The sequence below is a fragment of the Xyrauchen texanus genome, chromosome 13 (genome assembly GCF_025860055.1).
Source record: "Xyrauchen texanus isolate HMW12.3.18 chromosome 13, RBS_HiC_50CHRs, whole genome shotgun sequence".
Lineage (NCBI taxonomy): Eukaryota > Metazoa > Chordata > Actinopteri > Cypriniformes > Catostomidae > Xyrauchen > Xyrauchen texanus.
The window spans coordinates 28,612,493-28,640,346 of NC_068288.1; the positions used below are offsets into that span (position 1 = coordinate 28,612,493).

At 36.1% G+C, this 27,854-nt stretch overlaps 1 protein-coding gene across 1 annotated transcript; it reads left to right on the forward strand.

Annotated features, from left to right (window-relative positions):
* The first annotated feature begins 281 nt into the window (after positions 1 to 281).
* Positions 282 to 14,066, forward strand: uhmk1 (U2AF homology motif (UHM) kinase 1). Its single transcript, XM_052141554.1, has 8 exons — positions 282 to 940; positions 4,570 to 4,862; positions 4,971 to 5,162; positions 5,359 to 5,453; positions 5,567 to 5,643; positions 5,736 to 5,834; positions 5,939 to 6,027; positions 7,462 to 14,066. The coding sequence occupies exons 1-8, from the start codon at positions 637 to 639 to the stop codon at positions 7,606 to 7,608; spliced, it is 1,296 nt and encodes a 431-aa protein (XP_051997514.1). The 5' UTR covers positions 282 to 636; the 3' UTR covers positions 7,609 to 14,066.
* The last annotated feature ends 13,788 nt before the right edge of the window (positions 14,067 to 27,854 follow it).

A 27,854-nucleotide genomic window follows, 5' to 3' on the forward strand; every position in this document is an offset into this window, starting at 1 on the left:
CTAGTGTTACGTTTTATTGGTAAAGGCAGCTGTATGGTTTCTGCGGGACTCCAAAAAACAAAATAAACAGTGCGTAAATGTACGCTTATATATATATATATATATATATATATATATATATATATATATATATATATATATATATATATATATATATATATATATATATATATATATATATATATATATATAATAACTCTCATGAGACTTTGACAGGGCGATGGTTCCTTTCTAGACACGACCTTACAAGTTTGCGCATCATAATGACGTCGTTTCCGTTATCATGGCCATCAAAACAGTGGCAAAAATGTTCCAACTTGCTCCGAAACTAAGTTTAAGAGGTCTTCTGTATGTTTGAGGTTCCACTTTGGTAATTCTGATCCATAACATCCAACTGTGGCATATCGCACAAATTTGTGCGTTCGTTTTAAAATATGACGTTTGAATCTATGTTTTACAGCAGTTTGATGTAATCTTTGGCTTGCTGATGAGTTCTACGCAAAAGCTGAGATCGTATTAGCAAAAGCAAGTTCATGCAAAGGGCAAACATGCAAAATCTGTGGCTATCGTTCTCCTAATGGAGCAAACACTACTTGTTGTGACGGTGTTTAATTTAGATGTACACTGATATTACTCATGGCTTGCAGTTCATGCTCCAATACAAAAATGTCGAGTCTAAATGTCAACACGCCTGCGAATGCAACGACACCTGGGGCCGTGGATCAGCAGACGAACCCGGTGTTATTTGAGATTTTTGGAGAGATCTGGAACGTGCAGGCTCGTTTGGGTCAAGGCGTTTCGGCCTCGGTGTACCGGGTAAGCTCCGACCGGACGAGTTTAGCTGCAGTGAAGGAGTTTCAGCTGGACACACAGAGTGGAGATTACGGGTACCTCAAGGAACGATCTGTACTGGAGAGCATTCAGGGACATAAAAATATAGGTAACCACGGCTAAAAAACATAGATTTATACAGTAACGCGTCAGTTTACCCCAAAATTTAAATGGTCATAATTTACTTACCTAATCCTGGATTACTTTTTCAATGTGTCACAAAATAAGATGTTTGGCAGTTTGTTAGTCTCAGTCATTCACTTTTATGGCATTCCCATGGTAACTGAGACCGTCATTGTGCCTAACATATCTTTTTGTGTTCTTCGGAAGTCATACTACGTTTAATGTAACAACATAAGTGTGAGTAAATGATGGCAGGATTTTCATTTTGATGTTACCTATCCCTTTAACCCTCCTATGGTGTTGAAAAATGGCAGCTCCCTTTGGTATTCGCGGTCATTTTTGACAGGAAGTGTTCTATGTGTGTAACCCTTTTTTTATGATGACGATGATGGTAACGATTCTATTTTTTCTTCCCTGAAGTAAGAGCAATACAATTATATTTCTTTTGGAATTTATGCTATTTTGTTTATCTTATTTACATGTGCATTTTATTAATTTGCATAAGCAAATTTGTGAAAAAATAAATAAACATGAAATATTCAGAACCTACACTTCCATACGTTGAAACATGAAGACTATATGAGAATGTGACATACATTGGAGGCAGATTGCTGCCATCTGGTGAACAAAAAATAAATAAAATGACTTGAAAAAAATGTCATGCCAGTAACAGGCAGTAGATGGCTGTAGCCACCTACTAAATAGTCTGATGGCTTGTTGTAACCTAATTTTATATTGTATCACAAGAGATACATTTGCATATATAGAGAGAGAATATCAAACTATTATTTGTCAAAGTTTAGCATTTTAAATTTGATTTGAAGTGTCTGTTAATGTCATTATGCTTTCAGTCAAACCTGACCATGGTGTTACAAAGAGAAGACACAGAATAAGCAATTTTCTACCAATAATTTATTTAAAACATAAACATTTAACTCAAAATAAATGCATAATAATGTCAAGAAAATGAACATCAAGAATCAGAAATGAACTACAAAATTCAGAAAATTCAATTAGAGCATAAACAATAAAATCAGAGTAAACATATTGCAATTAAAAAAAATTCTATTGTAAATTTACCATATATTGTATTTTTTATTTTTTTGTCAGATAGCTGTCATCAGCTGGAAAATATCACATGACTTGGAATGCCAACAATGACCAAAAATGTTTATTCTCTCTCTCTCTCTCTCTCTCTCTCTCTCTCTCTCTCTCTCTCTCTCTCTCTCTCTCTCTCTCTCTCTCTCTCTCTCTCTCTCTCTCTCAATTCAATTCGATTTGATATAATTCAAAGGGGCTTTATTGGCATGAATGTAAAACATACAATATTGCCAAAGCAGAGGTTGCGTAAAAACAGAACTACATCTTAATCTATAATTAAATTTAGTTGAACAAATATACAAATAAATTCAAAAACAAGTTCAGAACTGCTGAAGAGCACAGTGTTTAAATAACTGAAGAGCACTTACACATAAATTAATATACACACATAAATTGAGGGTCACTGTGGTGAAAATTGTGGTGACACACGGGGTAAAACACATCAAACAGATTCACCCACTGCCTCTCAGGCTGTGACATGTTAAAACGTATCTTGCAGCCAGTGCTGCTGTGTGTCCCTCTCCAAGTTTTATATACATTTTTTCTTGTTCTGTCATGGTTATACATTTTTCTATGCTGTTTGTTAATTTATCTATATAAATGTCCCTTGCATCTTTCAATTTTGGGCAGTGAAGGAGAAAGTGCACCTCTGTCTCGACCTCACCTGTCGAACAGTGAGCACACACTCTTTCTTCTCTGGGTAACCATGTTTTTCTGTGTCTGCCTCTCTCGATGGCGAGACTGCTCACTGAGCTTGTACTTGCTATCAGGATCTGTCTCTGCTTTGTATCTCTGACAGTCAGGAGATACTCTTCCAATTCATACTTTAATTTTAGAGTCTGATAGAATTGTAATTTACTTTGTGTTCCAGTTAGGTGATTTGAGATTGTTTGATGATCTGATTTATTCTGATGTTTGGTTGTAAAGCAGTGCTGGTCTGAGGCTGGTTAGTGTTAGTAGTGTTAACCGGGTTAGTGAGTCTCAGAACCAGCTGACTGAGGGGACTTTTTTCAGGATTCAGTTCTTGGGTTCGTGGCACTTTATAATAGCGATTGTGGGACTTGATTTTAAATGCATCCAAAAATTTAGAGATCTTTTTTGTATGTTAATAATCAATGGGAATTGTCCTAATTCTGCCCTACATGCATAATTGGGTGTTTTCCTTTGTAATTTCAAAATTAATTTGCAGAATTCTGTGTGTAGGGCTTCTGTTGGATGTTTGTCCCATCTAGTGTAGTTCTGATCACAGAGTAGACCCCATACCTCACTTCCATACAGTGCTATGGGCAGTATGACACTATCAAAGATCTTACACCAGGTTGGAATTGGTAATTCAATATTATAGAACTTTTTCTTAATAACGTATAGGGCTCTTCAAGCTTTTACTTTAAGTGCATTCACTGCCTTACTGAAACTCCCTGATGCCGTGATAATCAGCCCAAGGTAAGTATACTGCATAGTGTGCTCTAGGATGGTGCTGCCTAGAGAGAACTGGTATCTGTGTTCCTGACATCTGGGCTTTTTCTGAAAGACCATAATGTTAGTCTTCTTCAGGTTTACTGCCAGGGCCCAGTTCTGGCAGTACTCCAGTAGGTCCAGATGTTGCTGTAGTCCCTGTGGGGTGGGTGACAGCAGCACCAGGTCAGCTGCATAGAGCAAAAACTTGATGTCTTTGTCTTGCAGAGTGAGACAAGGGGTTGTAGACTGTTCCAACTGCACCGCTAATTCATTAATGTAAATGTTGAACAGTGTTGGACTCAGACTACAGCCGTGCCGCACTCCTCTCTTCTGGGTGAAGAACTCTGTTTGTTTGTTGCCCGAATACATTGATTTAATGATGTCATAAACGTTACCCTCTATACCACTTTGTAACAATTTGTAATATAGTTCGTCATGCCAAATAGAATCAAATGCTTTTTTGAAATCAACAAAGCATACAAATATTTTCCCTTGTTTGGTCTGGTTTACATGTTTATTGATTAAGGTGTAAATGTGGTCCGTAGTTCTATAATTTGAAAGGAAGCCAGTCTCTTGCTCAGGACGTTGTGTTCTTTAAGGAAGTTTACAATTCTGTTATTTAAAATACTACTAAATTACCCCAGATTTCTGCTCACACAAATGCCTCTCTCTCTCTCTCTCTCTCTCTCTCTCTGCATTGTGAGTTTGTAAGTCTTACTATTTAATTTGTGTGTGAGTTCTTTTGTGTGGTTGTGGCTGATTTATTGATTGTATTTGACAGATAAAAAAATTGCTCTGTTTATTGGGCTTTCCAATTAATTATCAATGGTCAGTCAGTTTTTTTTGGTTACAGCCACCTTTTCTTTTGTATGTTCAGATGGCAAATGGAGGAAAAGTCACTAAGTCTTGTAAAAAAAATGACCAAAAACTATACCAGGGTTAAATGTTTAACACTGTCACTGTATCACAATTTGACCTATTAATATGTAAAGGTTTTGAAGTCCATATGCTGTTGGTCTAAGTCACTAACATTTGACATTGTCTTTTTCTTTGCAGTAACTCTATATGGAGTTTTCACCAATCACAACCCATTTGGTGTGGCCACTCATTGCCTGTTGCTTGAGCTTTTGGATGTGAGTGTATCAGAATTGCTAGTCAGGGCAAGCAATCAGGGTCACTCCATGTGGTTGATTCAGCACTGTGCTCGTGACATCTTGGAGGCTCTTAGCTTCCTGCACAGAGAAGGCTATGTGCATGCTGACCTAAAGCCCCGCAATATTCTCTGGAGCGCTGATGACGAGTGCTTTAAGCTCATTGACTTTGGCCTTAGCTTTAAAGAGGGACACCAGGTGAGGAGTTCAGACAACAGCCATTAAACAACTTGTGTGATTTGCTATTAGAATTCATTCACACTAGTTACAGACTAGAAACGTGTGGTCCTCATCTGTTTATTGCAGGATGTGAAGTACATTCAGACGGATGGGTACCGGGCCCCTGAAGCTGAGCTGCAGAACTCGCTGGCCCAGGCAGGTCTGGAGGGCGACTCTGGCTGTACAACTGCTGTGGACATTTGGAGTCTGGGCATCATTCTTCTGGAGATGTTCTCAGGAATCAAACTGAAGCAAACTGTCAAGTCTCAGAAATGGAAGGTCTGTAGAAATCTGGGCAGTTGCGAATCTGAATATTCTAGAACCAGAATGACATTTTTGTATAATCACAGCTGAAATGTATTCTTGACTGTTGTCCCTGGCATCTGATTTCTTACAAACCTGTGCACAGCTGTGACATTTCTTATTTGTGCACTGACATGGTTGTTAATGCACTGGCATTGTGTTATGTCTCCAGGATAACAGTTCTGCAATAGTAGATCATATCTTTTCAAGCAATGCTTTGGTTTACCCGGCTATACCTGTCTATCATTTGAGGGATCTGATCAAAAGGTTGGAAACAAACTAAACAACATGACCCATGCTAGTGTATAACAGTACTCCTTACACATCATCAACTAAAATTGGTCTGCTAAGGTATGTCATATGTCTCTTTACATTCCCAGTATGCTTCACAATGATCCTAAACTCAGAAGCACAGCTGAAACTGCATTAATCAACCCTTTCTTCAGCATTCCCTTTGGTTTGTATGACTCAGAATGGAAACACATAGTCAATATTGCCTGGTGTTTGCTGTAACACTTCGTGTGAGTGAATCACTGCTTTGGGTTTCAGCACCGCATATTGAAGATTTGGTTCTGTTGCCTATGCCTGTCCTGAGACTATTAAATGTAATAGATGACAGTCACCTATATAATGAGGACGAGTATGATGGTGAGGTTTTTTCTTTCTGCTTTTATTTTTACTTGGTAAACATTGTAATGCTGTTTAATATTGTGTTTTTCTGAGCTTTTCTCAATATTTCTTGGCTTTTTTAGATATTATTGGGGACATGAAAGAAGAATGCCAAAAGTATGGCACTGTTATATCCTTACTGATCCCAAAAGAGAATCCCGGCAAGGGTCAGGTAAGGCTATCACCTTTATCTGCTGATTTTCACCATCGGAGATCTGATCATTGTTTGGTGATAGTGGAATCTGTTCAGTCAACCTTCGCTCAAATTCATCCTGTGAGACTGAAGTGTTGCGTTTTGGAATGTGCATATAGACCCATATTTATTATTAGAATAGACCTATATTATTAACAGAAAATGTGAATATCTTTTGAAATGTTAATATCTAAACAGAGATCTTTTGTCATTCATGCTATCAGTCATAAATAATGTAAAATATGCTACACAATGTAATGCTTTACATTACATTTACACTGTGTATTATAAGATTTCACTTTGCCTCCTGTTTTTTCTTAAAAATAATTATTCTGATATACACTGATAAATCTCACAAACCATAAATACACATCACCTGATGGATGAATTCTTGATTCATTTCGTCATTCTGTCATTCTGACATTCTTAAAGGGAAAGTTTACCCAAAAAAAAAAAATTCTCTCATCATTCACTCACCCACATGCCATCCCAGATGTGTATGACTTTCTTACTTCTGCAGAACACAAACAATGTGTGTTGATCCATACAATTCAAGTGAATGTTGGACAGAACTTTGAAGCCCTAAAAGCACACAAAGGCAGCATAAAAGTAATCCATAAGACTTCAGAGGTTAATTCCAAATCTTCAGAAGTGATATGATAGAGTAAACAATGGAATTATATATTGATCTGTTTCTCTCCCACATTTAGGCCTAATTAACACTTTCACATTCTTCTTTTGTTTTGGCCATTCGCATTTGTTTTAGCAATTCATATCGCCACCTACTGGGCAGGGAGGAGAATTTATAATAAAAAAGGACTTAAACATTGATCTGTTTCTCTCCCACACCAATCATATTTCTTCTGAAGACATGGATTAAACCACTGGGGTCGTATGGAGTACTTTTATGCTGCCTTTATGTGCTTTTTGAGCTTCAACGTTCCGGCCACCATTCACATGGTGTCGCATTGATTGGACCTACAGAGCTGAAATATTCTTCTAAAAATCTTTGTGCTTAGCAGAAGAATGAAAGTCACACACATCTGGTATGACACTAGGGTGAGTAAATGATGAGAGAGTTTTCATTTTTGGATGAAATATTTCTTTTAAGTAAGTGATTTAGATGTGCACACAGTAAATGTACTGATGGATTCAGTGAATTCAGTCAGTTAAGGATTCATTAAATTGATTCAAACCGTTAACTTATACTCTGTGAGATTGTGAGCCTTTTTTTTTTTGACAGTTTCATTTAAAGAAACGGCTCAAAATGTCTATTAGTTCATGAACCAAACTACATTGGTTGTGCTGTATGTTTTTTTTTTCTATGCATCTAGTAGATAGGAAGACATCATTGATTGAATGTGGAGTTCAGTCAATACTTTGACATTCAGTTTTTGAATCTTCTTTTGGCAGGTGTTTGTGGAGTATGCAAATGCCGGAGACTCCAAAGAAGCCCAGAGACAGCTGACCGGTCGAACATTTGATGGCAAGTTTGTGGTCGCTACATTTTATCCACTGAGTGCCTATAAGAGAGGTTACTTATACCAAACCGTGCAATGAGAATAGAGGCACACACCTCTATTCACACTTCAAAAAGTGTAAATTACTTTACAATCATGTGACTTCTTTTAAGCCCATGCAATATGTATCAGTCCATTGTGCTACACTTTATATTTTTGTACATGTGTCACTCAATGCTGTTGTGAATATAGGCACATATGCAGTTTATTTTGCGCGTGACGAGAAGTAAAGATTTAGTGCCTGCTTTTTTAGTCATTGAACACCACTAAAAGACAATTTATACTGAAAGTGTGATCGCTGTTTGCCGACATTCAATTCTTATGCTTCCATGCTTTGTTGATGTACTTGTTTTTTTGTTTTTTGCAGTGGAATTGATGCGCTGCTTTGGTTTACACAGCCTTTTAAAACCACAGATCACTTTAGAGACTAGCTTTATTATTCCTTGAATGTCACAATTCCAGAATGCATAGTTTACTTCTTTTCTCTTTTTTTCCATTGTTTATTAGTGATGTAGATATTTCCAGTAATTATGCACATATTTATAAACTACTGGCAAAATACACTGTCCTGCATGCACTGTTGCGTGGTTAACCATAGTGTTTGACTTAATCATGAGAGCTGTTGAACCACCGAATGTTCAACAGCATCAGCTCTAGAGAGAGCACAAAGTATGACAGGGCATGTTGCCTTGTGTTTTAGATAAAGTACATTTAATTTGTTCATTCAGGGTTGACAGTCAAGAGACATCTAACACAAAAGCCACAACTTATGTCTCTTCCAAAATGTTTGTCTCTCTGATGATGTTTATTGAACACATTTTTTTTTCTAACTTGAATTCCAAAGGTACAATATTATTTTGTTCTTATTAAACGATTGGTTTACCCAAAAATGAAAATTCTCTCATCATTTACTCACCCAAATTTCATCCCAGATGTGTTTGACTTTTCTTTCTTCTGCAGATCACAAGCAAAGATTTTTTTGAAGAATATCTCAGCTTTGTAGGTCCATACAATGCAAGTGAATTTTGACCAAAACTTTAATGCCACAACAAGCACAAAAGCAGCATAAAAGTAATCCATATTACTTTGTGGTTAAATCCATGACTTCAGAAGCGATATAATAGGTGTGGGTGAGAAACAGATTCATATTATAGTCCTTTTTTACTATAAATCTCCACTTTCACTTCCGGTTCGTATTCTTCATGAATATCACCACCTACTGGGCTAGGCTGGTCAGAGGTGGAGATTTATAGTAAAAAAGGACTACAAATATTTCTCACCCACACCTATCATATCACTTCTGAAGACATGGATTTAACCACTGTAGTCGTACATTTTACTTTTATGCTGCCTTTTTGGGAGCTTTGGATTCTGTCCACCATTCACTTGCATTGTATGGACCTACAGAGTTGAAATATTCTTCTAAAATCATAATTTGTGTTCTTCAGAAGAATTAAAGTATTGCGCATCTGGGATGGTATGAGGGTGAGTAAATGATGAGAGAATTCTAATTTTTGGATCAGTTGGACACAGGAGTTAAGAGTGATTCTTCTAAAAACTCTAAAGTTTTAACATATGTTATGTTGTGCAAAGCAGCATACCTTATCATACGTTCATCACACACATTTGTGAAGGATAGGGAGGAAATAATTCAGTCTATCTTCCGTTGGCTGGACTGCAACTGTGAATACTAGTGTGCTAACACGTGGATATATATGCTGTTTTTATAACTCCCAAAACCCACAGGCTAAGATAGCACAAGTGAGAATAGCACCATTTGATACTATACAAGAAACGTATTTAGCTTTTGTTAGCTAATTCTTTCCACTGACATGTTACAGTCATTTGTTGTATTCGTTCATACTTTCTATATAATGATGATATGTGATTTTACAATCGTAGCACTATTTAAAGGCTTTTCCAGTTGTGGTAGGTCCTGGGGCTGTTGTGTTTTCCTCTTAGTTTTGTCTATGATTAATTGCATGACATTTAGGCTCTTTAAAGCTTTAAAGCTAAAAAAAATACCACAGTAATTCAACAGAGTATTGGTGTTTAAAGGACTTAATGAGTGCTGTCTGATGGTTTGCCAGTCTTCCAAAGTTTTATTTTTTTTGTATTCTGAGCTATCGTCCAAACTGCATATCCATTCTCTTCTCTATCCTGCAGTCTAAAAACATTATATTCAGTTTTGACGCTGTGAGAAATTATAAGTATACAAGGCAATGGAAGGAAAGATCAGGCTGTTTTTCTAGATTCCAGTGTTTAAAATAATTTGAAATTTAAAGGGATAGTTCACCCCAAAATGAAAATTCTGTCATCATTTGTTGTTCCAACCTTGTATGACTTTCATTCTTCAATGAAACATAAGAACATTTGAAGAATGTTTGTTTTTTTCATACAGTGAAAGTGATTGGCAACTGAGGCTGTCAATCCCTAACATGTCCTTTTGTGTTCCATGGAACAAAGTCACATTTCGTACAACACAAGTATGCATAAGTGATGACAGAATTTTTATTTTTGGGTGAACTGTTGCTTTCAAAACTACTGTTATAAACACATTGCCCTCTTATTTGTTTTCTTGCTAGATGAGGTTTCTCACATGGACAATAGATGCCATTGTTGCCATAGATTGCCTCTTTTTTTTTTTTGGCAGTGTTGTAGGATTTTTATCATAGAGAAAGGGCACTTTTGTTAATCTGACAGTCTTGTCAGTAGAGATTTGGGAAATTGACAGTTTTAAAATTCAAGCTCTGAGCCTTTAGAAAAATAGAACCAAATGTTATTTGAAGGATGTTAGAGAACCAGCTGCCCAGGTGGAGTTTGGCAGGTTATTCCGCCAGTGAGGAACGATTGAAGTGAATGTCCTGGACAGTGATTTGTTTTGCTTCTTTGAGACGGCACTATGGAGCACCACAAACTTCTGGAGGGCACGTAGACCTGAAATAGTAAGTGTAGATAAGGGGGTGCAGAGCCAGGAGTTGTGTCGCATGCTCAGATAGGAAGGGCTAGATTTTTCTGATGTTGTATAGAGCAAATCTGTACGATTGGGCAGTCCTTCTGATGTGGTCCATGAAGTTTGATCTGATTGTCAAACACAACCCCAAGATTTCTGGCTGTCATTGATGGTGTGATCGTTGACGAGTCTAGTTGAATAGTGAAATTGTGGTGAACAGCTGGGCACGATGGAATCACAAGAAGCTCGGTTTTAGCTAGGCTGAGTTGGAGGTGATGTTCTTTCATCAAATACGAGATGTCTACCAGGTATGCTGAGATCTGTGCAGCTACCATAGGATCATCATGCTGGAATGAGAGGTAGAGTTGTGTCATAAGCATAGCAATGAGAGGAAAAGCCATGTGCCTGAATGACAGAACCCAGAGATGACATTTATATGGAGAAGAGGAGGGGACAAAATACTGAACCCTGGGGTACCCCAGTAGCTAGTTGGTGAGACTTAGACACCATTCTCCTGAAGATACCCTGATGGACCTACCTGTGAGATAAGACTCAAACCAACAGAGCAAAGTTCTGTGATGCAATTGACGTGATGTTAAACAGGAGAATCTGGTGGTTTGCAGTGTCAAATGCAGCAGACAGATCTAGCAGAAAGAGAACAGACAATTTAGATGAACCTCTTGCCAGTCTTAGAACTTCGGTAACGGACAGCAGGGCAGTTTCAGTTGAGTGCCCGCTTTTGAAGCCAGACTTATTGCTGTCTAGCAGGTTGTTCTTTTAGAGAAAAGATGAGACTTGGTTGAACACGATTCCTTTGAGTGTCTTCACTTTGAATGGGAGGAGAGAGACAGGTCTTTCGTTTTCTAAAAGTGCAGGATTTAGTGTGTTTTTCTTAATCAGTGGTGTTAACACTGGAAGTAGAATTATATTTTTGGGTTTTGAACTGTTATGATTATGTGAATACTGTGTAGTTCTGATGTGAGTCGAGAAATGTGCTCACATTCATCAGGTAAAGAAGTTTGAGAAAGGGAGGCTTATGGAGTTCTAGAAAAACTATTTCAAGAAGAGCCTAGTTTGACAATCCAGTTGATGTGAAGACTTCTCAACATGGGGCATCATATACCTGGGGTGAAGTCTCTCCAACAGATAATGAAAATATTAATATCTCAGCAGGAGATGCAGAATTGTGACTTTTACAAAGACACTGAGAATAGCAAAACAACATTAGTAAAATCCAAAATAAAATTCCAAATGTATTACACTATTTCTGGGATGAAGCCCTACAAAACATTTAAAGTGACAGAAGGAATATTTGTATCCTTGAGCAAAATCATCAAAGCCACTCAAATACAGCCTCAAGGCCCCTCTAACATTTTCAGGGATTTCACATTTAAAAAGCACAGAGCTCCCCCATACAGCATTACATACTGTCAGAAATAATTTCATGCTGCCTTACATTTATCTTTTTATTTTGGTTGTATGCTGTTAAAATATCACAGTCATTAAATGCTTGTCTGTGAGAAAAGTGCCAAAAATTGTTACTAAGTTTTTCAGAGCCTTCATTTTTTCCCCCACCAGCAACCCTGGAGAAATACCCAAGCCATATATGATTTTATGTTTCAGAAATGCCTTTTGTAAACAGCCAGTCATGGCAAAATTTGTGTAGGATACACTGAAACATTTTAAAGTAAGTGGACAGACATCCTAAAAACAGAGTGCCAGAATTCGCTTGCATTTGAAGTGCGTAATGGGCCTCCTAAGGGAAAACCCTACAGGTTGTAACCACAGATAGGCATGGGAGTGACATGCTCTTTGGGTCTTAATATCCTGAGTAAGGCTGGAGAAGAAATATGGCAGTTTGTTTAGAGATTTGTTAGAGAAGTTGGAGTCCTTACAGGTTTTTGAGGTCATGAGTAGATCTGGGCTATCTGGCTTAATGAAGTTCCTGTTTGTTTTCATGTCCCCATTATTTGTCTTATATGTGTGTGTGTGTGTGTGTGTGTGTGTGTGTGTGTGTGTGTGTGTGTGTGTGTATTATACGCGCACACCATTTTTAAAGATGTGAATCATGTTAGTTAGCTTACTTTAATCATAATAGCACATTTGTAGGGATAGTTCACCCAAACATTTAAATTCTGTCATCATTTACTCACCCTCATTTTGTCTTTTGTGTTCCATGAAATAAAGAAAGTCATACAGGTTAGGAGCAACAGGAGAGCATTTAGAGTGAACTACACCTCTTAAGTGAACAAGGGGTGCATTTTAAATAATTTCACTCCTGTGGTAATGGCAGATGTTGCCAAGTTACAGAGATCAGAGGGTACTGTATAACGAGCCAACTGACAGGTAATTCTGATCAGGAATGGAGAAAATGGAGGCAAACATCTCTTGCCCTATTCCTTTATGATTATGACTTTTGATCATTTTCTCACCAAAGACCCAAAAGCTGTTAAAACATGTACTGGCTTAATCTGCTACATTATTGGTCTCAATAGAGCTAGATGGATGGAAATAAATCATATACTAGCTCCTGATAGAATGCATATGCCTGCCAAGAATAATTTTTGACAGTATAGTCATTTAATGAGGACATGTGAACTTAATGGGGCAGTAAGGACATAGGGTACCATGAATCATGTATGGATATGAAAATATGAGAGTTATAGTTCTGAAACTGTATTTGGGCTTTGCTAAGGAGTTTTGAGGAACAAAAAATCCATTAAAATAATACTGACTCTGGAAAAAAGCACACTGTGTAATGAACAGGCTTCACACACAACATGTGAGAAGTTGGCAGAAATTGTGTTCACATGCAGTACATTGACATTAGTGCATTATAGTGAAAAGTGCCAGATCTGCAAGGTTTGTAGTATGAAAGCAGTAAGAAAAATGTGAATACTGACATGTTTCCAAATGATTTATATTTCAGTGATATATGATGTTTCTCTTTAAAACATATTTTTGTTCTATTCATGTTGAGGCTTTGCCAATGATTTAATTGTTAATGAAATTATGGAACATTAACAGTGAAAAGGCCTTACTAAATACTAAAGCATTACAGTGTTTACATAAATCCATAGAGGTCAAAAAATAGATTTTCTATGATCTTTGATCTGTTGAGGTTAAATTGTTAGGGTACAAGACTCACTTTGCACTTGGCTACAAGTAATGTACTAAAATAAATAATGCCTTTAATATGCACATGGTTTAAATGCAATAATACCCATTAGTGGGGTGCAACTGCTGTTGCCCTTTTTTACTAGAAGTAATGGCCTATAGCTCACAGTTCTTCATTATCTTCCATGTTTTTATGTATGGCCTGCCCAATTTTCTGTTTCTTATGCAAGCCTGTGACAGAGATGTAATTGGGTGAATCTGTTAGAAGCTCTGAAATCTAGCTTTGAGTGTTATTTGTGTTATTGTGTGTGGAACAATTTCGTATTTGTAAAATGTGAGTTGATGGTACACTAAAGATCATGGGAGACTATTACTTTCAGAGCTCTGTAAGGACTATGTTAATGTTTCTCACAATAAAATGTTTATGTCTGTCTAAGAACTTTGTGTTTTTATTTAATGTGCTTTTGGCAATAGGAACATATTGATGACCACATTACAAGTGTGGAACTGTATTTTCCAAGAATGAAAACATGCAAGCGATTTACAAAATCCTCTATAAGCACTCAGTCCAGGCAATCATTGATGGCAATATGTCCCAATTTATGTAAAGCACACAAACTACTGCAGTTGTTCGACTGTAATAACTAGAAAACTGGGTAGCACTTTATTTTATAGTACTGTTTTGTTTTGTTTTGTTTTTGGGATTTTCTCCCCTTTTTTTCCCAATTTGGAATGCCCATTTTCCAATGCGCTCCAAGTCCTAATATTACTCTTGGGTAAGTACAGTGCACTGTAAGAACACTGAAAATACACGTAGCCTACTGTAAAATAAAGTGCATCTGAAAACTGAACAAAGTTGTCACACTGCATCTCCCAAACACTTATCAGGCATACAAGATTTGTTGAAAAATAACGCTATTTAAACAGTGAAACTAGGTGTGGGTGAGAAACAGATCACCATTTAAGTCCTTTTTTACTCCAAAGCTCCATTTTCACTTTAATACCTGAAAGTCACATGTGGTCAGGGCCGCATTAACGCACAGGCTATGGCTGCAGGGGGGCCCTATCACGGTATTCGTTCTCAGGAGGGCGCATACAGTGAGCCTCGGGGGCCTTGGAGCACCCCAATATGGCCCTGCATGTGGTGCCTGTTAAGTTTAATTTTCAAAAGTGAAAGTGGAGATTTAGAGTAAAAATTGTATTCTTGAGCTACAAAGTTCAGATCACCATTCACTTGCATTGTATGGACCAACAGAGCTGAAATATTCTTTGTTAAAATATTTAAAAAAAAAAAATACAAATTACTGTCGTGTCCAAAATTGTTGCCACTGCTACATTTTTTAATACGAGTTTCTTTGCAAAAGCGAGAATTCTTGGTTCTCAGAAAAACACATCCATGAATCCAAACAAATATTCCCAAAATAATGCATTCAGGAAATTTGATTGAATTAGCCACTCATTCCTAACGTTGGGGTCCTTCAGAGGGCTATTTGCAGTATTCCAGACGCTTTCTCTCTCTGTCAGCTCAGCATCTGCATCAATGATGTATGTTGTGGAGGTGGAACTATGCAAATTACCCTACACTGTGACATCACAATGAAGCCGAATTCAAAACAAGTGTTGGAAACAATAAATGCTCTTTTTGGACTGGAGGGGAAACTTTTGAGTTCTAAAACTTACAGTATGTTTTTATAGTACAACGGCCTCGTATATGTTAAAATATCAAGGAAAATATGATTCTTCATGTCATGACCTGTTTAAATTAACTGAATTGATTCAACTGAAAAAAGTGTTTTTGAGCTTTATTAATCCATGTGTGTTTGGACAACATGAATATTTTTTTGTTTGCTTAAACTGAAACTGGGCAAAGGATTTCTCGTTCCAGAATGCTTTGCATGGGACTCGGCAGGGAGAGTAAATGTTAAAATGAAATTTTATTTTATGTGTTTTTGTGCAAGATTAATATAAAGGGAGAGACTTGTTAGTGTTTTATGTTATTTTGTAGTTTTGGGGGTTACCATCAATAAGACAAGTGGAGCTTTAGTCTAGGTTGAGAACCAATACATTCTGAAAATTCTACATAATGCTTTTCCCATTAAGCAATTTCTGTACTAAACATAGCAGAGTTGCTCTCAGTAGTGCAGTAGCATGCTAACATTTCCTGTCACTAGCTAAAATATCACTAAAAGAGTTATGTTAAATGTGGCTGGATTTACTTGATGCAGTTGAAGTATACTCTACTTTAAATATGTAAGATGAAAGTACATCTTAATTTAGGTAATTTTAATTTAAGAAAACTAATTTCAAACATTTGGAACCACTGTCATGATTGAATCAAGTTCAGCCAAAGAGTTCTTTTTTAAGTGTAGTAGGCTTAATTCTGTTATCATTTACTCTTGGTGTTTAAAAAAACAAACAAACAGTGGAACATAAAAGGAGATGTTAACAGAATATTCCTGGTTTAATATAAATTAAGATCAATTGACAGCATTTGTGGCATAGGATTAATTGCCACAAAAATGCATTTCAACATGTCTATCCATAAAAAAAAGAAAAAAATGTTGTTACAGTAAGGTAATGAAAGTGAATGTGACCAATTTTTTGAGGGTTTAAAGGAAGAAATGTGAAGCTTATAATATTATAAAAGCACTTAATTTAATTCTTCTGTTAAAATTCATATCATTTGAGCTGTAAAGTTGTTTAAATCTTCATTTTTACAGTAATTGTATGGTTTTAGGTTTTGTTGATATTACATCGTTATGGCAGCAAAGTTGTAAAATTGGCTATACCTTTATACAGAGCAGGTTAGTAAGTGATTTTATCACACATAAATCATGTTAAAACACTTGTTGTTTGTCTTGTGTTTATATGTTTAAAAAAAGTTAGTATTTTAACATTCAAAAATTGCCCTCCATTCACTTCCATTGTGCTTTCCAGTAAGTGCCTCACTGTGACCTTGAGCTGTTGTTCTTTTTTAAGAAAAGTAGGGGCAAGTCAAAATTATTTTTTGTGGATTTCATGTGGTATTCCACAAATGCTGTCAATTGATTGTATTGAACATGGAATATTCCTTTAAACAGAATGTTAGGGATGCCTCAGTCACAATACACTGCTTCTTTCTTTTATACAATAACATGCTGAAGCTCACCTTTTGTGTTACACAGATGAAAGAAAGTCATACAGGTTTGGGACAACATGAGAGCAAATTATGACCATTTTCATTTTGGAGGTGTAATCTGTAACTTTAAAAAAAGAGCCATTTCTGCTCCTATTTCAAAAAGCTTCAAAGCTTCTGATCTTGATCATGAACATTGTAATTAGGATTAGGAACCTCATTTATACTCTTGAATGTAGTGCTACTGAACACCAGATGGCAGTACTACCTTTAGTGCTGGTTGTACGTGGCAATTTATAGTCTGCCCTTAACTGTACATTTAAGTACATTTTAGAGATTGACCAATAATTATTTTTTTTTTGACTGATGCAGATTATTTTTATGTTTAAGTGTACCAAAATGCATAACACATTTTTTATTTTTTTTATAGAGGTTTTCTTTCTTGTTTATGCTGTTTGACACAAAATAATAATTAGACTACAACAATAAAAACATAGCTAATTATTACATACATAATAAGTTAATAATAGGGTGAATACAGATAAAGTGGGGCACTTTCTAGTAACTTGCCATTTGAGTTGATTTCAAAATATGAACCAAATGGCTGCATCATGTAATTCCATGCTAGTTTAAGATTCATTTAATGGTGATTTTTGGTAATTGAAGAATACACACAAATAGCTTAAGTGTTCCACTTTATCAGTATTCACCCTATATGAATAAAAACAATATCATAAACAATAACAACAATAATAATAATAATAATAGCACCATTTAAATGGTAAAATTTTTTTATTCTTATATGTCTAGTACATTTTCTTTTGAATTTGTACACCTAATAGCTGTTCAGTTTGTAGCTGTAATAATAATAAAATAAAAAAAACCATCAAATTAGAGCAGTATATTAATATCTCTTTAGAACATAAAGACAATACATACTCCATAACAATGTGTTCAAGTATGTAGGTGTAGTCACTATTCCACGCTTTTTTACGGCTATTTCTCAGGTCCTCTTGCCTTTCTCGTGTGGGCTTGGGAGTCGGGACAGCAGGCCTAAATATTCTCCGGTCGGCTGCATTCCTAACCCACACCGTGGCTGTGCGTCAGCTTCCTGCGGTTCTCAATAGCTCCTCTTCCGTGCCAGTTTAAAGGTTCGTCAATTTACTGCAGCCAAACCAAACAGGCCTTGTACTGGGCTCTCATTGAAATATTGCCGTCTGAAAGAACTACATAAGAGGATCCGTCATAATATGGTGATCAACACGATGTTTGGTAAATATTGACAGAATATTATTATTAATTATTTTTTTTTTTTTTGGCTGAACTATCCCTTTAATGTGCTTTGCAGATTTCCTCTTTTGAATTGGAATCAAAGTGGTTGCACAATCTTGTTTTGACTGTGCGCACAGCATGACTAGGGATTGCAGAGGATGTTATGATTCAGAATTACTGCTTTCCGTACAGCCAACTGTTTATCTCCACACTGGCGTTTCACACCTGCACCGAGCCAATAGAGTTGAGCCTACATGCTGCCAACACCTGTGGCTTAATGCACAATTGGCATGTTCATTTCAGTTCCGTGCCATGCATCAATTAATCTGGATTCCAGGATTGCTTTTAGTTTGACAAAACTCACCAAATCCAATCAGGCTTCATTAGGGTAAAGTGGTATCACTACGTTACCAACTTGCTATCAATTCAGAGTTTGATCCTGAGGTTATTAGTTCACGTGTGCGTTCACTTGAATGAAGCGAACAGCCAATCGCGTTCGAGACAGCGCGAGTCACGTCTCGCGAGAGAGCCGGTGAGATTTACTTCTCCACTGAAGATGTTATGAAAATCATCATAAATTATAAGAATTTAAACACAGTTATAAATCAGCACAAGATGACGTAAAAAAAATCTGATAAATCAAATCACATTTACACAACACGATTAATCACTATGAAATTATGAATAATTCTAATACACATCACAGAGGATCACTAGTCATTGGAATTTAAAGTAGGGATGGACGATACCACTTATTTTCTTTAGATCCGATACCAAGTACTTTTAGGCCAATATCGCCGATATCGATACCTCTATTAAACAGAATTTTTACGAATTATTTGGATAAAATGAGTAACTTTATTATTACTTACTATATATATATATATATAAACTTTATGGGCCTAAACATAAAATTACTAAGCTGCTTTGTTTATCCTTCAAAAATGAGTTAGTATAAGCCACATATAAAACCTCTAAATTATTATTACTAAAACCAAGTTACCATATACTACAGTAATGCTGTAGTAAAACCATGGTTAATTGTATCAAAACATGGTTACTACAGTCATGGTTAATACAATATTACTACAATAAATCCATGGTATGTTTTCATAAGGGTATCGTTTATTAATGAGGATTACAGATCATTATCAATGTTTTAACAACTTTGAATTGAAATAAACCTGTAAAAATGGTCACACAAGCCCATTATAATGCATGTCACATCTAGATTTGTTATTACTTACTGTAGTGTGAATAACTCCAGATGCTGTTTTTCTGTCATTAAAACGCAAAGTTTGGGTTTGTGTGACATTCACACTTTTCTGATATATCTACAGTATATTGTGTCGTCTTTTGATCATTATTGATAATGTATTAATAATTTACTTGAAATTATATAATACTTTTAGGTTTATTTATTCATACATATTTTATGGCCATTGTGGGAAAATTATTGGGAAAAAATTTAAGTGTCTTTAAACAAATGCAAGACTGCCAAAAATATATTTCTTGCAATTAATAATGTTTAAGCAATATCACACGAGCAAGAGTAATATATGGCCCTACATCAGCACTGCTGTGATTCGGCCTCAGGCACGAGGTCACAGGTTGAGTGCCGTAGGTAATCACAGCAGTGCAGATAGTAATCTTGCTCATGTCATATTGCTTATATACAACAGTTAAATGAACAAGTACATTTTAAAAAATTAGGAAAAACTGAGTACGGTCATAAAAAAACACATTTGTGCATGGAACTGCTTTCTTAAGCGATGGATCAGAATCTGCCATTGCAAAACAAATGATGCGTCCAAGCCTTCATTAGTAATTAAAATATTTCACTTCCGAAATATTATCACAGCTTGTGCTGTTTCGAACAAGTTATTGGATAAAAATGAATGAATGGATGTGTATTTATGAGTGAGAGAGAGAGAGAGAGCGATTACTTGTTGCCACTCCCAAGCAGAGATTCAGCTTTCTCAGTGGAAAAATAGTGTCCAAGTGGGGAATTTCTCCCTATTTCGTGGTAGCCGGTGCACAAGAGTTGATCACTATAGAAACTGCAATGGCCTCCACCATTTTTAACATTGTGTAATTAATCAGTCTGTTGTGTCTCTCAGCTGTGATGAGCTGTAATGCTGAAGTTGTTCGTATAAAGCCACTTAAAGCTATTTCCTAGCTTTAGTAATGTAGTAGTAATACAATTAAACGATCACAAAGAACTACTGTATGTAAACACTGGCTGACGGATTAACTTTACGTCACTTAACTGACTCATATTACACACAATAATTATCTTTTGCCACCACCTGCTGGCTAACATATAATGTAAAAAGAAAATACATGTAAGAGACACACATACAGTAGCTCTTAACACATATGCACTACTCTTACACTTTAGTTTAGAACCGCACAAACGGAGTGATACACACGCATTGAAGCATCGAGAGAATGTCTCTCGTCCAATCAGATTCGAGGACCGGAACTAACTGTTGTATATTCTTAAATAGCTTATTTTTTTAGATTTCTAAAATTGTCGCGTTGAAGTGACCTTAAAATGGAGTGAGAGATACTGGGGGATGTGACTGTCATTTTGCTCACAGCTGATTGGTCCAGTATCTGGATGATATCTCTGATTGGGAACATAACCTGCAGGTTAGCCGATTAGCATTTGTTACTATGGCTAGGTATCCTCATGAAAGCCTATCCACTTTACTGGTACTGCAAATTCTGAGTTTGCTTAAACTAAATTTAAACTTACCTAGTTTAATCCTGCTTTGTGACATCAGCCACTGGAGCGCATACAAACAAACATGCTTTTGCCAATTTACATTCTACACACTAGGATTGTATCTGGAGGTATTAAACTGTGTTGCCTGTCAACAAGCTATGTGTTTTGATGTGCACAGCAGGAAACAGGTGGGTGCATATTGCTGGAAGAGCTTGAGAATGCTTTGATTTGTTATGCAGTTATACACACGGAATATGCATTATTTAGCATGGTTTATTTTTTGATAAAAAAAAATAAAATGACTACCCAATTTAGAAATGGCAATGTAGTTCAGTGTTTTTCAGTATTGCTCTTGGGGGCCTCCAAGCACTGCACATGTTAGGTGTTTCATTAATCTGACACACAATTGATGGAAAATTCCGGGTTCAATACAAGTTAAACTCAGTTGAGAGCATTTGTGGCATAAAGTTGATAACAAAAAAATATATATTATTATTTTTTTCGTAAAAAAAAAAGCAAAATTCTGGGTTACAGTGAAGCACTCATGATGGAAGTGAATGGGACCAAACAGTAAACTTTGAAATACTCACCATTTCCAAAATATAGGCACAAGGTTTTAACAACATGCTTGTAAACATGATTTTAGTGATACAACTGCTTACTAACCTTTTCTGTGTTTTAAATTATGTTCAATTTTACAACTTTGTTGCCATGACAATGCAACGCTGTAAACCTTAAAACAACTGTTCAAATGGTTTTAAACAACTTTACAGCTCAAGTAACACACACGTTTTAACAGAAGAATTCATGTAAGTGCTTTTATAAAATTATAAGCATCACATTTCTGCCTTCAAACCATCCAAAAAATATTCCCCTTTCACTTCCATTGGAAGTGCCTCACTGTAACAAGAAAAGGAGAGGCGAGTCAGAATTATTTTCTGTGGTAAACAACATTATGCCACACATGCTATCGATTGAACAACTTCTTTTGAATATGGAATATTCCTTTATGGTTTTTTAAAATATTCTGGCTTTTCACTGGAAATCTTGTCATTCTCCAAGCTCTCCTTGGCAAGTTCATGAGAGAGATAGTAAATCTTTAAAAAAAATATATATATATAAATTATTGTACAATATCTTATTCAGTTCACAAAACCAATCTGAATATTTCATTCAGATTTTCATGAGAGAAGTAATAATGTCCAATTCAACAACAAATCATTCTTCTGAGTTGTATCTTTTCAATGAAATGTTTGATTCAGTTCACAAAACCGATCTGAATGATTTGTTCAGAAATTGGACTGATTTGATTCTTGAGTTCACTCACTGATTCGATCTGTTTTGTAATGGTAAACAGCCCTCTGGAGGGGAAGATTTTCAGTGAATAATGACTTAAGTTTCGCTCTGTCCTTACACAAAGCTATCAAATGACAAAAGAAGACTTGGAATATAGCATACAAATTATTTGGATCACTTTTATGATCACTTTTACTGTGCTTTTTTGTAATTTTGGAGCTTGACATCCCAAGTCCTACTTCTCTTATATGGAAAAGCAAATCCAAGATATTCTTAAGATGTTCCCCTTTTGTGTTTCACGGCAAACATTAATATGGGTTTGGAACAACATGTGGGTGAGTAAATGATAACAGAATTTTCATTCCTTGGTAAATTAGCAGCTCAATAAATCATGGCCTTTAAAAAAGTAATGATCACAAGATTTTAGGCATGTTTGTCAAAGCTTATTCTTCATGAGACAAGTCGTGGTATAACAAACGTGCCTATTGCAGACCATTTTTCCCACATATCTTTTTATGCAAGTGCTTATTTTTGCATTTCAAAAATGCTGCATAAGCTGGGCTTTATCAAAGTCTTTCTAGCAAGTCAGTTCACTGTCAGCCATCTTTGGAATGCTCTCGGGAGGTTATTTCCAGTCATAACAGTGCAACTCCCATCTACTTGAATGGAGAAAGACCAAAATCTCAAAAACGGTTGGTCAAGATTATAATCAACAATAAAATCTGACAATACTTAAATCATAAATATTGATTCTTTACCTCATATTATGCTAAATCATGCAATTATCCCGGCTTGTATAGCTAATTGGCACGCACATTCTACAGTTGATTGACAGGTGATGTATGTATCTAAAAAGTGATCGCCTCTTTTATCTGTAAGGAGGGACTTCCTTTCTACATCCGTCGACCATTGGGCAATCAGTGCTCCTTGGTTGAGCATTCCAATTGCGCCCATTCATTTTAATAGAAGTGGCCCATATCTGCTAAATAATTTCTGGCTTTATTCAGTATGACTGCATTAAAATGAACAGTGGTGACCTGTCTCCATAGTAACACAGTAACAAACTGAACTCCATAGTTCTTCACTATTTTGCCTGCAGAGCCTCTTTACACAAACAGCGATGTGGCTCTTCTCTTGGCAAGCTGATGAACAGGAGCTGGAATGTAAATAGGAGAAATATTTGAGGAAACACAGCATGTCATCTTTATTTAGCACCCTACTGGTGACTTGATTATTTTTCCCCATTCCACTATATTACACTCTTTCTTATGGACTGGACAACATATTATTGAATAAAGGGTCATGCCGGCAGTAAACTCAGTTGGATATCTGGAAAAACATTTCAAGGTACAACAAATAAATTACAATGGAATTGAAGGAGCTTTTTTTTGCATACAAATTGCAGCCGTGTATCGTGGGTGGGTTAAAACCCCAAAATGTAGGAGTAAGTGTAAAAATAAATGCTTTTGCCTCTGTGGTCATTAAAACAATCTAGAATTAGGCTATTTATAATTACAATGTTCTTGTAATGAGGTTTAATTGCTTCTTTAAAAAAAAAAAAAAAGACTTCCTCCCAGATTAATTAATAATAGCAGTCATATCACCCTGTAGCTCTAGACTGGTTACCCACAAAAGCTAAGCAGGGTGTAGCCCTGGTCAGTACCTGGATGGGCGACCTCCTGGGAAAAACCAAGGTTGCTGCTGGAAGAGGTGTTAGTGAGGCCAGAAGGGGGTGCCCACCCTATCTGTGTGGGTCCTAATTTCCCATTATAGTGACAGAGACACAATACCGTAATATGGCACCATCCTTTGGATGAGATGTTAAAACCGAGGTCCTGACTCTCAGTGGTCATTAAAAACCACAGGGCACATCTTGTAAAGAGTAGGGATATAAACCCAGTGTCTAGGCCAAGTTCCCCCATGGCCTCCTAATAATCCCCATTTTTCAATTGGCTGTATCACTCTACTCTCTCCTCTCCATTGATAGCTGGTGTTTGGTGAGTGTACCTGTACACTATGGTTGCAGTCGCATCATCCAGATGGATGCTACACCCTGGTGGTGGTTGAGATTCCCCTGTTCACTGTGCAAAGTGCTATATACTGTTATGTACCATTCATTTATTAATTCATCTGTTCATTAAAGAGCATAAAATAGCAAAATATTCATAGTGACAGATATAAAGACCCTTATTCTTATTATGAAAGGGAACAATTTAATGCATAAAACTGTGTTTTTAATCCAAGAAACCAAATGATTGTATATGTCTCTCATTGTGGAATTCATTAAACAGTTGATTTGAGCTGTTTTTTGGCCCTTGGGTCTAACTATGGGTCCTAACAACACAGCACAGACAATGTGAGGACACATGCCAAATTTCTCAAATCCTGCTTGAGAGTTATAACAAGAAAACCCTCTTAACTGAGCTATTCGTTCATGTAGGAAGTAAGTTTAAACTCAGTTTTTATTTGGTACAAGTGCTAACAAACTGAGAGATTCGTTGGACAGATAAACCAACATGGGTTATCAACAGCCAATTACATTTTAACAGCTTTGGGTATTTTTTGCACAGGGTCACATTGTGCAACCAACATAACATGCTTTATATACTGTATCCTATGGTTTCTTTTTTTCCAAGTAAACATTTTGCTGTAAGATAACAGTATCCACAGCATCTGGTTTCAAATGTGGGAAATTGTGGTATTTTTTCCCCATCTGCTAGGACCTGTGGCTACATTTAACTATTAATATTATTAGGTAACAAGTAGATATTTTTGGTCACCTGCTATTCTAACAGATGTTTGCATTTTATTAAAATTTGATTTATGTTTTTGATGTCCTTTTATCTACAGTATTACATATTTAGTCTTAATTGTGTTTTTCAGAGGCTTGGTTTCCAGGATCCTCAGTGTGTTATTAATTACTGCAAATCTCTTTGAACTTTCAAACATTTCTCACTGGCACATCATGTTATGTTCACTGTTTGTAACTAAATGCAGCATAACTCTGACTTCAAATGCCATGTGACAGATTTGTCTTCCAAGCATGATGCTTTCTCATGTCACTGGAATAAGGTTAGGCACTTCCTTCCTCATCCTATCCTCCTTCACCCTATAGTGAAGACAACATGATGAAGTCCCATTTTCCCTTCAACATGAGACTTATAATTCACTGAGAAATATATTTTAAGATTTCTGGACTTTTGCCTTGGAATGAGGTTTAATAATGTTACATTAAAAACACATTCAACTGTGGACTTCCTGAATTGACAGACCTTAGTCTGATAGATAGATGAAGACAGATTCATAAATAATGTTTGAGTGCAAAGAGGCTTTAGAAAACACTTCCACTCATTGGGTAAGGCTTCCATAACTCTAAAGCAAGGCTGCTAACATTACTTGGCTTGGGGGACACTTTTCACTTTCAATGCTGGATGACTAAGCACCAATGAATAAAATACCATGTTAAAAGTAATGACACTTAATTTGGTTTTAAAATGCTGCAACCAGAGACCACAGCTATGTTTTAGGCTAGCTTCATATTTATCACCACATTCATTCAAACAGTGCTGCTCAGTCTATAAAATATAATTTACATTTTCCAGAACAACAAAAAGTCATACTAGTCATTAATAACTATAGTAATCCCAATAACAATATGTACTGTAAATGCATTACACAATAAGTGCATGCAGTTTTACATGGGACCTATTACACAGGGATACTCATTCAGTATAAAGGAAGTCTGGATTGGGTTCCACTGGACACTCATTATTGTGAAAAAAAAGTGTTTAATCATGCTTACAATTAGTACAATTCGTGTTTCCAAAAAAATAAAAATAATAATAATAACTGACAAAGCTACAGTTATAGTATATACTAAACTGCATATAGAAGAAAAATCTGAAATTTTCTTTAGAAAATCAACCAGACCTTAAATGTGGACTTGAAACAAGGACAGAACGTTTAAGTATAGTTTATATCTTATAAAACACTGGAACAATAGTAGTGAGCAAATTATTCAGGCTAGCATATAATTATTGTATAAGAAGTTTGCTTCAAGGCAGGGTGTTTAGGATAAAAAAGGTTACATACTCAATGGAAAAACAAGACTGGAAGAAAGACAAGGAAAGATATAAAAACAAAATCTAACACTGCATTCTTCACATCCTGCAATGAAACTAGCACTAAATTAATGACTTTCTGAACTAAGAAGTCTCATAGTAGCAGATATGTCCAATGTGAAACATGCTTTATTTGATCTAAACACTCCCTTAGAGTCACATTTCCACCAAAAATAAGTATATTAATGAACAAAATGTACTGGCTAAATATCTAGTACCACACATTGTTAGCCCAAATCGTAATGACAAATACATTTGGGTACAGTTCCACTGCTTCTTGATATACTGAGCAAGTCAGACATGAGTGAATGAAAAAGGCATGGAACCTAGTGGTGAAGAATCTGGGCTGTTGTTACAATGATCATAGGTTCACTTCCGCATATTGTAAGTGTGATCAATTCAGTAGAACTTTAGAATTTGTGAGTGGTACATGACCTGGTGTCTTTTCCTCCATTTGCCATCTGAACATGCACAAAACAATTGGACTTTATTCGATAAGACCAAGTTGTAAAAATGTGACACCTTTACTGTTTGAAGGCAAAATGCTAAACTTTGACAAACAATAGTTTAATAATGACTAAATATAAATTCAAATGCATCACTTGTGATAAAATGTAGAATTACTACATCGTAGGTGGCCGCACAGAACACTGCAGTTCAGTAGAACTTTAGAATTTGTGAGTTTCTCTAAACATGACAACTTCCAAAGTTTCTTCAGGGATACCGTTCTTGCGGTATCTCACAAATTCTAAAGTTCTACTGAACTGATCACACCTACAATATGTGGAAGTGAACCTATGATCATTGTAACACCAGCCCAGATACTTCACCACTAGGTTCCATGCCTCTTTTTTTTTTTTTTTTTACATTTAATTCATATTTTAAAGTGTCAAGTAACCCTAAAGTGATTTTATTACTCTATTGTCAGCAATACTTGTACCCTTATTTCTAGCCCTGACACTATGACACATCTTAACTTCAGTTCAATCTAGCTGTTCAGAGAAAGATTGAAATGATGCACTTCTTTTGGGATTTCATGCCATTTAGATCTTTTTTAAATGCAAATTTTCTCAGTTTCACCATTCATTTGCACATGCATATAAGCAATTGTATAAAATTTCACTACAGTATAACCCACACCTTTAGAAGTTTAAACATGAAGAAAATATGAGAATGTGTCTTGTGTTGCTGGCAAACTGCTGACGTTTGGTGAAAAAAGAAAAATAACATGACTTGAATATCATGTTATGACTGTAATAGCCAGTAGATGGCACCAGTCACCAGGTCGTGTACCGCTCAGATAAAGGAAACAATTTTTATTAAATCAGAAAAAGTGATTTTGCTCAAAGACTAAACAGCACAGGAAGGAGCTACCCTTACCCTTAAAATAGCCAGCCAAAACAGGATGTCTAGCTGGCAGTGATCAATAGTACAGGTTCTGTTTTAGAAAAAGAAATGGTAAAACACAGGACATGACTACAATAGACAAGCAGGCTGTCACTGTACTGGATAGAGGATGTGGAAAGATCCCGCCCACTGCCCCGAATTCAAAATCCAAAAGTATTTCTAGCTGCTTGGCCTTTTTTTTTTTTTTTCCATTGTATTTCTGTTCTCAGTTGGGAGGCAAATACTGAATGCAGGATAAAACTTCAGTTTTTTTATTTCCATATTTTGGGAATAT